We start from the raw sequence: 13,339 nt of genomic DNA, 5'->3' as shown, positions 1-13,339 counted from the left end.
AGGTAGAGGGGGAAAGTTACTATTTAGTGATACTTACATGATACAGAAGATGGAAATTTGGCATTTGCTAGTAATTTTAAGTTTCACTGTGGTTTTTCTTTTTCTATTCCATTTAAATGAAGTAAGTAATAGTTGCATGGCCATTCGGTTAACCTACTTAATGAATGTTCCAAATATTGGGCATTGGGAATATGACTTGGCAATAGAATGCACATGCCCAAGGACCTGGGTTTAGTCCCTAGTACTGTACACACAGATATGCACAAACACGTTCACAATAGTGAGTTGACAAGTGATGGAGTTCTGTTTTTTTTTGTTTTTTTTTTTTGCCAGTCCTGGGCCTTGGACTCAGGGCCTAAGCACTGTCCCTGGCTTCTCCCCGCTCAAGGCTAGCACTCTGCCACTTGAGCCACAGCGCCGCTTCTGGCCGTTTTCTGTATATGTGGTGCTGGGGAATCGAACCTAGGGCCTCGTGTATCCGAGGCAGGCACCCTTGCCACTAGGCTATATCCCCAGCCCCCGATGGAGTTCTGTTTTAATATGAACTGGAGTTGAAATGAAGAAGGAGGTGTTGCATGCTTGTAGCCCCTCAGTAGGCTGAGATTTGAAGATTGTGGTTCAAAGCCAGCCTAGGCAGGAAAGTCTGAGAGAATCTTATCTCCAGTTAATCACCAGGAAAATGGAAGTGGTGCTGTGGCTTAAGTAATAGAGACCTGTCCTTGAACTGAAGAGCTCAGGGACAGCAGCCCAGGCCCAGAGTTCTAGCACTGATGACTGACAAAACAAAATAAAAACAAAACCCATGAGCTTCCTTGACTTATCTCTTCTGTGGTCTGCTGAGTTGCATTTAACCTCTCACTTTCTTCTTTGGTAAGCTTTCCCTACACCTGTTCTTTTGGTTGTTTTTAGATATTGGGATTTGAACTCTGAGCCTTGTGTTTGCTAAGTATGTACCGTACACTTGAGACATGCATATACCCCTTTTTGTTCTAGTTATTTTTGAGATATAGTCTGTTTTTGCTCTGGTCAGCCCAGACCACCCTCTCCTGTTTATACTTCCTACTGTACACTTCTTGACAGACGCACACCATTATGCCCAGCATTTTATTGGTTGAGATGAGGATTCATGAAAATTTTGCCTGGAATGGCCTTTAACTTTTAGCTTCCCAAACTGCCTCCCAAGTACTTAGGATTTATAGGCATGTGTCACTGGTTACTAGCTTTTTCAGTGTTGTGGTTTTTCATTTTTGCTTTTTTTAATTAAAAGTTATTATTAATTTATTGTCAAAGTGGTCCTTTTCTTTTTACTTGCAGTTTTTTTTTTTAAAGAGGATTGAATATTTCTTTAGGTCACTGCATCTTTTTAGGTTTCTGTCTTTCTAAGCGAAAGTGATAGGAGTATTTATGAGAAAAGAAATATGGAACCAGGTATCAGTGGCTCATGTTTAGCTACTTAGGAGTCTGAGATTTCAGGATTAGAGATTCAGATCCAAGAAACCCACCCTCCCCTCCCTCTCTTTCTCTTTTCTTTTTCCTGTACTGAGGCTTGAACTCAGTACACATTCTGAGCCCTTGTAGGCTTTTTCACTAATTTCCCCATAGACTTTGGTATCTGGAATTAACTAGCAAAAAGCCAGAAGTAGGAAGTGGAGTCGTAGCTCAAGTGGTAGAGCAATAGGTTTGAGGGAAAAAAATAGTTCAGGGACAACACCTAGACCCTTAGTTCAAGCCCCTAGAGACAGACACACACACACACACACACACACACACACACACACACACACACACACACACACAAAATAGGTTTGAGGGAAAAAAATAGTTCAGGGACAACACCTAGACCCTTAGTTCAAGCCCCAAGAGACAGACACACACACACACACACAAACACGCATGCACGTATGCACGCACGCGCGCGTGCGCCAAAAAAGCCAGAGGTAGAGGTTCGAATGGTAGAGTATAAGCCATAAGTGAAAAAATCAAGAGAGAGTTCAAGGCCCTGAATTGAATTGTAGTAACAACTGAAGAGGTAAATGTATGGCACTCTTTTATAACTTTAAAAGAAAACGGTGGCGGGGGGTGGGATGTGGGGGAGGGTCTTTGTAAATAACTATGCCAAACGCAGTTTTGTAAAGTTTAAAGAAACTAAGGAGAGTGGCTTTGGTGGAGATACGGCTCTGGTCTGTAACTGTAGTGAAACAAGTGATGAATACCGCAGTAAAAAGATGATTTCATATCATCTAAAATTTTAATTTTAATGGAACAGTTAGACTACAGAGATTTCCTTATGAAATGTTCAACCTTGTTTCTCTTTTAAGGCAACAAATCCCCCTCCTTGTGGCTAAAAGATATTATCAAGAAAGAAGATAGTTCCTTTCTCACAAACCTGTTTGAGGGGGGAGGCGGCAGACGTGATCAGCCATCGGGGATTCTGGCCCAGCCAACTCTCTCCCATTTGCGAGGCCCATTTAGCCTGCACACAGCCCTGCAGTGGCTGGAGCTGCTGTTGGCCGCCTTGGAGTGCTACAACACGTTTATTGAGGAGAAGACCGTGGACGCTCACGAGGTCCTAGGAGGTAAAGTTTACCTCACTTATTTATCTGTTCATTTGCGTAGTGATTAATTTAGAGATAAGGCTTCTGTAGGTCGCACAGGCTGACCTTGAACTTGTGATCTTTCTGCCTCAACCTCCTAAGAGCTGGGATTATGGAGGTGGGCCACCCTACCTGGCCAAAGCCTTTAAGTTAACATTACCCAGTCCTGCTGAGAGTTGGCTCAGGTGGAAGCTCGGTGCTGTATCAGTACGGGCTGCAGACATGGTTACTTACTGTGAAGGAAAGAGTTTACTTGCATTTTCATGCATGTTAATCAGCTTTCCATTACTGTGACAAGAAGATGCCTGAGATAATCAGCTTCATAAGAAGGAAGGCTTATTTTAGCTCACAGTTTTGGAAGCTTTAGTCCAACATTGACCTTATTTCTTTTAGATCTGTGATGAGGCAGGATATTGTGGCAGGGTATATTCTGGCGGATGCTGCTGACCTTATGGCAATCGATAAGCAAAGAGGCTGAGAGAGGGCAGGGGGTTCCAGAGCCTCAGTTTCCCCTTCAGGAGCATGTCCCCCAGTGACATAACTTCCTTCCATTAGGTGCCACCTCCTAAAAGGTGCACATTTTCCCTGTACTGCCCCAAGCCTGGCACCCAAGCTGTTGGGTCTGTGAAAGGGCACGTCTCCAAAAGACAGCGTCGGTGAGTGTTAGAGTGAGGAGTGAAATATGACACCAGGACCTGCCTGGCCAAAGAGGACAGCGGAACTGAATTAAGAACCGCGGTAGTTTCATTCTCAGCACCATCACTTCAAAATAAAGTTGCTTCACTGAAAATTGTGTAGAATCTTCACATTAGAATTTCCATTTCATACCCTTCAACACTTTGCTTTGAAGCCCTTATGCTTTTAAGGCTTTTGATTTTATTTATGCCCTAGCAGTGCTTTAGTAAGAAAGCATATTTAAAATTTTACTTTGTATTATTACCACATTTGTTTTAAGGAAATTTTATTATTTTATCTATAGAAAAATAGATATAAACTTTTGGTAAATATTGTATATAAAAAGTTTGTATATAAAAATTATCTGGTTAGAATGCTATGGTTTGTCTTTTCAGTCATGTTGCATTTAATGAAAGGGATGTGTTCTGAGATAGTAGGCTATTTCACCTTTGAGCAAACTTCATGGTTACCATATCACTAGGTGATATAATCTTGAGAATTGCTTGTTTTTTTTTATTGAAATGTTGCTATACAGTGCATGACTGCATTAAGACAAAACTTAATTAAATAAACAATTGTTAGAATTGAGTATAAAATAACACATTTTCTCACATTTAACAGATCTGTAAAGTTGGGATATGTCTTTCTGTTGAATTCAAGGATGTTTGATGTGAATAATTTTTTTTTTTAGGGAGTATTGGGGCTTGAACTTGGTCACACACATGTTGGGCAGACATTCTACCACTTGAACAATTCCACCAGTCCTTAAGGATATAATTCTTAACATAGGCTCTCTTAGTCCTTTCAATCTATTCTCATCAAAAAGGTTTCTGGAGCCCGGCGCCCATGGCTCACACCTGTAATCCTAGCTACTCAGGAGACTGATATCTGAGGATCATGGTTCAAAGCACAGAAACTTCGTGAGAGGGCTGGGAATATGACCTAGTGGTAGAGTGCTTGCCTCGTATACATGAAGCCCTGGGTTCAATTCCTCAGCACCACATATATAGAAAAGGCCAGAAGTGGCGCTGTGGCTCAAGTTGGCAGAGTGCTGGCCTTAAGCAAAAGGAAGCCAAGGACAGTGGTCAGGCCCTGAGTTGAAGCCCCAAGACTGGCAAAAAAACAAAAACAAAACTCCGTGAGACTCTTATCTCTAATAAACTACTCAAAAAAAGCCAGAAATGGTGCTGTGGCTCAAGTGGTAGAGCACTTGTGCTAAAGAAATTCAGGGATAGCTTCCAGGCCCAGAGTTCAAGCCTCAGGACCAGCAAGGAAAAAAAAAAAAGTTGATTGGGAGACTGATGGGGTTTGAACTCCAGGCCTCACGTTTACTCGCGATTGACTGCTTGAGCCCTAGTTCCGGGCCTTTTTGCTCTGGTTGCTTATGCGATGGGGCCGCAGCACCCTGGCTGGCCTGGACTGTGATCCAGTCTTATGCGTTCTGCCACAGCTGCACAGGTGCCATTACACCCATCTTTTTCTTTTTTGAGATGGAATCTTGTGAACTATTTTGCTGGGCTGACTTGAAAGTGTGACCTTCCTAATCCTAGCCTCCGATGTCATAGGATGACCGGTGCGGACCACCGAGCCTAGATAACATTATTGTCATTATTATGGTTCTTCTATTTTCTGGCGGTACTGGGGTTTGAACTCGGCTTGTGCTGGCAGGGCAGGTGCTCCACGGCTGAGCCACATGCCCAGCATGTCTCACACTGGTTATTTTTGAAAGAGTGTCTTGCTTCCTGAACAGCTGTATTCTTGTTCCATGCTTTCCACTGTTTGAGATAACAGAACCCTAATCACCATATCCAGCTTCATCCATTCAAATGGAGTCTCATGGACTTGGCTGCATCGTCTAGCCTGACACTGTGATCCCCCCGTCTCACCTTCCCTAATAATGACGATGGGATGCTTGTATCATCACACCCAACTCTTGGCTACGAGGGAGTGTCACGGGTAGACCTGGGCCGGCCTTCAGCTGCCACTCTCCACATCTCAGATCTCCCAAGCAGCTAGGAGTGCAACCATGAGCATTGATGCCTGGCTACTAAAACGATTTATAACGGTCTATGTATTGATGATTTGATTAAATTCATTCAAATTTTGTAGTTGAAGGAACTGACAATCCACAGATTTTTTTTTTTTTTTTTTTGGCCAGTCCTGGGGCTTGGACTTCTTGCCTGAGCACTGTCCCTGGCTCCTTTTTTGCTCAAGGCTAGCACTCTACCACTTGAGCCACAGCGCCAATTACAGCTTTTTCTGTTTCTGTGGTCTGAGGGATCAAACCCAGGGCCTCATGCATGCTAGGCAAGCACTCTACCGCTAAGCCACATTCCCAGCAATCCACAGATTTTTAAGAGGATTATTTCTCACTCAAGATTTCTTACCTTTGCTCACTCTTTGAATGTGTGTGCCACTACGTCATATGTCCCTTTGTCTGAGGTTCTAAAGGTCTTTACCTCCTGCAACAGCAACATGCACAGTGATAATGGGGAGCAGTTAGTGGTGTGGTTAGGTGGGAAGAGGGTCATGGTGGATAGCATGAGTTGGAAAGGAGAAAACCTGGCTCACACTGTTGGGGTGGCTTTGGTAAAGTTGTGAGGGTGATCTGGAAATTGACTATCTAAGATGACCAGGGTCTATATGCACTTTGTTTATTTTTATATTACCCCTTTGAAGAACATTTAAATGTAATAATTACTAAAAGCAATGCTGTCAGGTGTGGTAGCACATGACTATAATCCCTGCACTTGCAGAATAGAAGCTAGCCTAGGCTACACAGGGAAACCTTGTCACAGGAAAAAAAAAAAAAGCAAAAAAGTAAAAGCTAAAATAAACATTCTTTGCTATTCTGCCTTAGTTTACTAAATTAAAAATTCAGTGCTAGTGCAAAGCTTGAATTTTAAAACATTTGATAGGGATTAGAATGCATATTTTAAAAGCTTTTGGATGAATTTCTAAATTACTCTTTTTTTTTTTTGGCCAGTCCTGGGGCTTGAACTCAGGGCCTGAGCACTGTCCCTGGCTTCTTTTTGCTCAAGGCTAGCACTCTACCACTTGAGCCACAGCACCACTTCTGGCCTTTTCTGTGTATGTGGTGCTGAGGAATCGAACCCAGGGCTTCATTCATGCTAGGCAAGCACTCTACCACTGAGCCACATTCCCAGCCCTAAATTATTCTTTTTAAATAGTCATTCATTTATATTGTTACAAATAGTGTTTGTGAATCACCCTTTGTGTTAGTCAGACATTGGTTGCGGTCAAATTTCTGAGGTAGCTCAAAGGACTAAAGATTACTTTTGCCTCAAGGTTTTGGGGGATCCGGTGCGCCGTGGTGTGGCCCTGTGTACTTGGGCAGAACATCGTGGCATTGTGAGTGAGTACAGAGGCTGTTCACGTCAGGGTAGACTAGAGGTGGAGAGCCAGACGAGAAGGGCCCAGGATTCTTCACACAAGCCTGTTTTCATCAGCTTTGTCCCTCCACCTAATGTTTTCAGAATTTTCACAGATAGCACCACCAGCTTGGAGTCAATTGCTCAGATACTTGAGCCTGTGGAGGCATTTCCTAGCTGGACTCTAATGGAGCTAATCTTACATAAACATATTGTAGTTAGATGAGTCTGAAGTTGAGTTCTATATAGACTATAATCATACAGTGTGAAATGAGAAGAATCAGCAGATCCTTCAATAAAAGAGGAATCAGCTCTTTTCTTGAACTGTGTGCGTGTATGTGTATGCTCATGTGTGCGTGCATTTGTACGTGTGTGTGCCAGGCCAGGGCACTGTCTGATCTTTTGTGGTAGGCTTTTGCTCTATCACTTGAGGCACAGCTTCACTTCTGACTTTCTGGAAGTTTTCTGGAGATAAATCTCATGGACTTTCTTTCCCGGGCTGGCTTTGCACTCTGATTCTCAGATCTCAACCTCCAGAGTTAGGATTACAAATGTGAGCCATCAGAACCCAGCAGAACTATTTTTTAACTGTGCAGTTATGGCTGGAAGTCTGCCTGACCTATATGTACAGAAACAGTTCTACGTTAATCTTTAACACACTTATTTCTAGGTGCTGAATCACAGTCTTCACTCTTCAAGTCAGTGGGCTTCTTTTTAGAACGCATTGCTGCTCATGGTATCACCGCCGCTGAACAGTGCTTTGGCACAGGGACAGCAGGTAGCCATCCCAGTCCACATGAGGAGGAGAAATACAAGTATAGCAAGTGCACTGTTACTGTCCGAATTATGGAATTTACCACAACCCTGCTCAGTACTTCCCCTGAAGGATGGAAGGTAGGTTCTCTCCTGCAGCTTTGTTATTGAAGTTAGTACTTGGTATGATTTTAAATCTTACTAGGCCAGACGTGGTGGCTACTATAGGAGTGCAAGCCTGTCGTCCAGTTATATCGAAGGGTTAAGGTCTAAACCTGTGCCTGGCCAAAAACATGAGACCCTATCAGAAAACTAAGGTAGAGAAAGGGCTGGCTGTGTGACTTCAGTGGTAGAGCACTTGCCTAGGAAGTGTGAGGCCCAGTACTGCCAAAAGATAGGAGTTTCTGTTCTTCACTGGTATGGAAATGTAAATCAATAAACAGCTGCATTGGAATTCCATCTCATTCCAGTCAGAATAGCTGTCATCAAGAATACCCAAACCAAGTGGGTGCTCGTGGCTTAGTCCTGTAATATGATCTTAGCAATTAAGGAGACTGAGAGGAGAAGGATTGTGTTTCGGAACCATCTTGGGCAGAAAAGCCCTCAAGACTCCATCTCCAAAATGACCAGCAAAAAAGCAGGGCTGGGGCAGAGAGGCCCAAATGGTACAGCTGCAGCTAAGCAAGCAAGCCATGTGAGTTTATACTCCAGTGCTGTCGAAAATGAAATGAAATGTACAATAAAGTAAAGTGAAAAATGGAATACAGAAAACAAATGCTGGTGGGGATTGTGAGGCTGGAAGGAGGAGTGGGAAAGGAATCCTCATGCAGTGTTGATGTGAATATAAATTAGTCCATCTAGTGTGGAAAACTTAGGGAGGTTCCTCAAAAAACTTAAAATAGAACTATTGTAGCTTTCTAGTATACCACTTCTGGCCATATGTCCAGAGCAGTTAGTCAGCATTGAATAGAGATACCTGCACGTTCATGTTGAGTGCAGCACTGTTCACAGTAGTAAGTTATGGAATCAGCCTAGGTGACCAACAGATGAGTGGATAAAGAAAATCTAATGTTTATATATAAAGAAATTGAAATAAGTATACTGGATCTACTGGCGCCATCTTGGCAGTGTGGTGGATAATAGAGAATTAGGCTTAACTGGTGCCATCTTGTCATATTGGTGAATGAAGGTGAAGTCCCTCCTCCAGGTGATGGACATGCCTGAACTCCTAAGTTTTCCACAATTGATGAACTAATTTATATTCACATCAACACTGTATGAGGGTTCCTTTCGCACTCCTCCTTCCAAGACTGTCCTCTTGGTCTCACTATAGGTGAGTATGTATGTAATTTCTCATGTCCCCGTGTGTTTTAGATCTTCCACATAATAGAGAGAACATGCGTCATTTGTCTCTCTATGCTTGGCTTACCTCACTTAACATGATTTGTTCTAGTTCCATCCATTTCCCTGAAGATGGCATGGCTTTATTCTTTCTAATGGCTGTGTAAAATTCCATTGTGTATAGATAGCACATTGTTTCGATCCACTCATCTATTGTGGGGCATCTGGGCTGTTTCTATATCTTGGCCATTCTGCATAGTGTGGCAGTGAACAGGAATGTGTAGGTGTCCTTATCATATCCTGGTTATTGCTGTTCAGGGTAGATTCCCAGGAGTGGTATGGCTGGGTCATAGGGAAGGTTTGTATGTCCGTTTTTTGTTTGTTTGTTTGTTTTTGTTTTGCCAGTCCTGGGACCTGAACTCAGGCCTGAGCACTATCACTGGTTTCTTTTTGCTCAAGGCTAACAACCCTGCCACTGGAGCCACAGCACCACTTCTGGCTTTTTCTATATATGTGGTGCTGAGGAATTGACCCCAGGGCTTCATGTATGCTAGGCAAGCACTCTACCACTAGGCCATATTCCCAGCCCTGTGTGTTGTTTTTTGAGGAGCCTCCAGACTGCTTTCCAGAGGGGTTGTACTAGCTTACATTCCCACCAGAAGCAGTGCAGCAGGGTCTCTTTCTTCCTACATCTGTGCCAATATTTGTTGTTTTTGTAATTGGGGTGGGGGGGATGAGATGGAATCTCAGAGTTATTTTGATTAGCATTTCCTTTATGGCCAGGGATGATGAGCATTTCCTCATGTGCATTTCTTTGCTATTCTTAGCTTTTCTTCTGAGAAGTCTCTCCGTAGCTCCCTTGCTCATTTAATAATTGGTATATTAACTTCGGGAGGAGTTAGTTTCTTGAGCTCCTTGTACATGTTGGATATTTGGCTTTTGAGACAGAATCTCATTTATAGGTTACAGAATCTCATTTATAGGTTAGGCTGCTGGCCTTAAACTCAGGATTTATCTGCCTCAGCCTTTTGAGTGCTGGGCTAGAGGTGTGTCTTGCCATGCCTTGTTGCTACTGTTTTTTAAAAAAAATTTTATTGTGAAGGTGATGTACAGAGGACTTACAGTGACTTAAGCCAGGTATTGAGTACATTTCTTTTTGAACAGTGTCACCCTCTCCCTCATTTTCTGCCAGCTTTTTCTTCCCAACTCCCCTCTCCCTCAAGCTATATAGTTGATTTCCAACACGGTGTCTAGCGTCACTGCTGAATTAGTTCACCCTTTGTCCCATAATGTCTGTGCTTTCCTTTCCAGTCCTTGACTTATATACAAGACAAAAGGTACAGAAATCAAAAACATTTACAAAAGAAGGGAAAACAGAAAAAAAAAGAACTGTAAAAAGTAACATAGACAACCTTTTGTTTCCATTTCTTGGCATTCATTTTGATAAGCAGCATTATGATCATATGCACATAGCTATTAAGCCCTTGTATTTATCTTCTAAGAATATCCACCTTTGGTTTCAGTGTGTAAATGTTTAAGAGTCCTTTTTAATTTATCATGTCCAATTGTAATTTTTTTTTACTGTCCGTTCGTCCATTGAGGAGCATCTGGGTTGATTCTATATCTTAGCTATGGTAAATAATGCTGCAATGAACACAGTTGTGCTGGTGGCTTTAGTGGGGCCTTATTTGTAGATAAAAACACAGGAGTGGGATTTCTGGGTCACAGAGTTGTTTCAACTCTTATGGGGGTGGGGGGTGATACAGTGGTGGTAATGGGTATGAACTCGGGGCCTTCCACCTACCACTTGAGCACATCACCACCTCTTTTTTTACTTTTAGTTCCTTTTTGGATAAGAGCTCATATTTTTGTTGGGGGTTGGCTTTGGGCTGCAGTCTTTCTATTTAGGATTTCTGCATAACTGTGTCACATGTGTCTACCACCATGCTTATTAGTTAAGATGGCATCTTGCTAACTTTTTGCATTGGCTGGCCTGAAACTGTGATCCTTTTGAATCTCCACCTCCAAGTAACCTGAATTGCAGTGATGGGCCACCATGTTTAACCTATTGCCCAGTTCTTTAGAGAAAGTTTTCCATGTCCTAGTTATATGACTGTCTCCAACCTGTGGTCTACACTGTGGTGAAATTATAGTTACTGGCTAATAGAAGTCTTTATTCAATCCATTTTTTGCAGCTCCTAGAGAAGGATATATGTAATGCAGACCTTATGAAACTCTTAGTGAAAATGCTGTGTGAGCCCTCGAGCATAGGTTTCAATATTGGTGATGTCCAGGTCATGGATAGTCTCCCGAGGATATGTGTGGACCTCATGAAAGCACTAAAGAAGTCTCCTTACAGAAGACTGTTGGAGACTCACCTGAAAGAAGAAATAACAGCACAGAGGTGGGCACTCAGTCCTCATTGTCAGTCACTGCATAGTCAGATTGAAAGCTGTCGTGCACACAGTGATCCTTGCAACCACATGCACCACTGGTGTACTTGCTGTGGTCCCTGTGCCTTTAAGGAAGGCTCTCATCCATAATATGTTTGTTACATTTGTCTTTCCTGCTCCAGGAAAGCCTTGTCTGGTATTGTCTGCTTGCTTTCCAGGATGATGCTAATTAGTGAATTTCTAACCACACACCCATTTCCTCAGTGTGGTCAGTTAGTGGTGTTAGCTCTCATGTGATTTTCTGTTTTCCTCACTTGGCCAGTATTGAGGAGCTCTGTTCCACTGACTTAAATGGTCCCGAGGCTCACCTGGAGAGGACTAAGCTGATGTCTCTAGTGTCAGCCTGTAAACAACTTCACAAAGCTGGCTTCTTGCTTCTTATTTTACCATCTCAGGTAATCAGAACCAATTTTTTTTAATCTATGTACATTTATATTCTTTGTCAAATCTTTCACCTATAACTTATGTTGAGATAGGAATTTTAGAATATTTTCTCTAGACATGTAGATATTATCTGGAATAGGAACATGAAAGTAAATATAAGATTAAAGTGAAATGACGGACAGCTGATAATTTCTGGAAGACTATGGGAAACATCTGTCATTGTGTGGTGAGACGCTCAATGACAGATGGGAACAGGAAAGCAGAACTGAATCAGAACTGTCCCAAGTATTGGAAGTCTACATGAATTTTTTGGGAGGAGGGACTAGTGTAGTGATGGTGATAGAACCCAGGACCTTGCCGATGTTAGGCAAGCACTGTACCATCCAGGTATATCCCTGGTTCAAATACGGACCTTTTAATTAAGGAAAGAAGTGAAATTGGGCTTTTCTGCTAAGTAGTTTTTCTTGTCAAATACTTTATGTTGATTCTGTTTTAGCCTACAGCTGTTTGTCATTCTGTTGGCACAAGACTTCTCTCCCTGGTTTATAAAGGCATTGCATCTGGAGAGGAGAGACAGTGCCTCCCATCCCTGGACCCCAGCTCTCTACGTCTGGCCAGAGGACTTCTGGAGCTGGCCTTCTGTTTTAGAGGATTGGTAGGAAAAACACCCTTGTTCTGTGCTGTCCTAGTGAGAGGTATAGGCAACTTACCTACTCACTTGAGATGTGTCTCTTGAAACAGCAGGATTTATTAGGTAAAGTGTGAGTTGGACTAGTAGTTGATTTATAATTGCTAACTTTTCCTTATACTAGAGATTTTTATTGGAGATTAGAATTCAAACTTGGTTGTCTAACTCTTTACACTCATTGGCTAGTTAGTACCCTACCATCTGAGCCATACCTCTAACCCCATAACACTTTTTTTTTCTCCCTTTTTTGGCCAGTTTTGGAGCTTGAACTCAGGGCCTGAGCACTGTCCCTGGCTTCTTTTTGCTCAAGGCTAGCACTCTACCACTTGACCCACAGCACCACTTCTGGCCGTTTTCTATATATGTGGTGCTGGGGAATCGAACCCAGGGCTTCATGTATACGAGGCAAGCACTCTAGCCACTAGACCATATTCCCAGCCCCCACCACTTTTTTTTTTAATCAAAGAATAGAACAACATTCTTAAATTGAGGTTTGTCTGTCCCACTTTGTTTTCAAAAGGACTTTAAGCAGACAACACCAGAATCTAAAGCTGACCTGTGTTAAAAAGCAATTTCTTCCATTATCTTTGTTGGTTCTTGGGATGGATGATTTGATATGGTCCTGTAGGATAATTCTAGAGGCACTACAGCAAAAAGTCCTCATAGTTGTTGAAACTGGCCAGGGATGCTCTCGGATAGTCTGCTGTGGCTTAAGTCACTTTTCTCCATTCCATCCTCTCTTGTCCTTCTTCCCACTGCAGGAGCCTCTTCCCTTTCCCAGTGTCCATTTGATGTGGACAAAATGATAACTCCTTACTCTTACTTTACTGGGCTCTCCCTAGAGCAGCAGACGTGTTTTCTGGAAAATTTGAAGCAGTATCACTTAAGGAAACGTTCTTCCCGAAAGTAAAACCTAGAACCTAGAAGTTAATTGAAGTATGTACAATTTGAACTTAAACCCCGATTTGGCCTATTGGAGTCCCTGTAGACATACAGTGTGTTTGTCTCCTTTGGCATGTGAAGATGGGTCCCTAACATGGTCTTGTCTTCGCGTCCTCA

At 42.5% G+C, this 13,339-nt stretch overlaps 1 protein-coding gene across 1 annotated transcript in view; it reads left to right on the top strand.

Moving 5' to 3' along the window:
* Prkdc (protein kinase, DNA-activated, catalytic subunit) overlaps nucleotides 1-13,339 on the top strand; it is a 126,199-nt gene that overhangs the window by 40,934 nt on the left and 71,926 nt on the right. The window contains exons 31-35 of the mRNA XM_048367451.1: nucleotides 2,319-2,576; nucleotides 7,332-7,555; nucleotides 10,951-11,159; nucleotides 11,471-11,603; nucleotides 12,089-12,247. Coding sequence (XP_048223408.1) covers nucleotides 2,319-2,576; nucleotides 7,332-7,555; nucleotides 10,951-11,159; nucleotides 11,471-11,603; nucleotides 12,089-12,247 — 983 coding nt within the window. The remainder of the gene's footprint in view (nucleotides 1-2,318; nucleotides 2,577-7,331; nucleotides 7,556-10,950; nucleotides 11,160-11,470; nucleotides 11,604-12,088; nucleotides 12,248-13,339) is intronic.

This window comes from Perognathus longimembris, chromosome 18, assembly GCF_023159225.1.
Source record: "Perognathus longimembris pacificus isolate PPM17 chromosome 18, ASM2315922v1, whole genome shotgun sequence".
Classification (NCBI taxonomy): Eukaryota; Metazoa; Chordata; class Mammalia; order Rodentia; family Heteromyidae; genus Perognathus; species Perognathus longimembris.
Note: the sequence above shows the minus strand (reverse complement) of the source record. Positions and strands in the feature narration are given on the sequence as shown.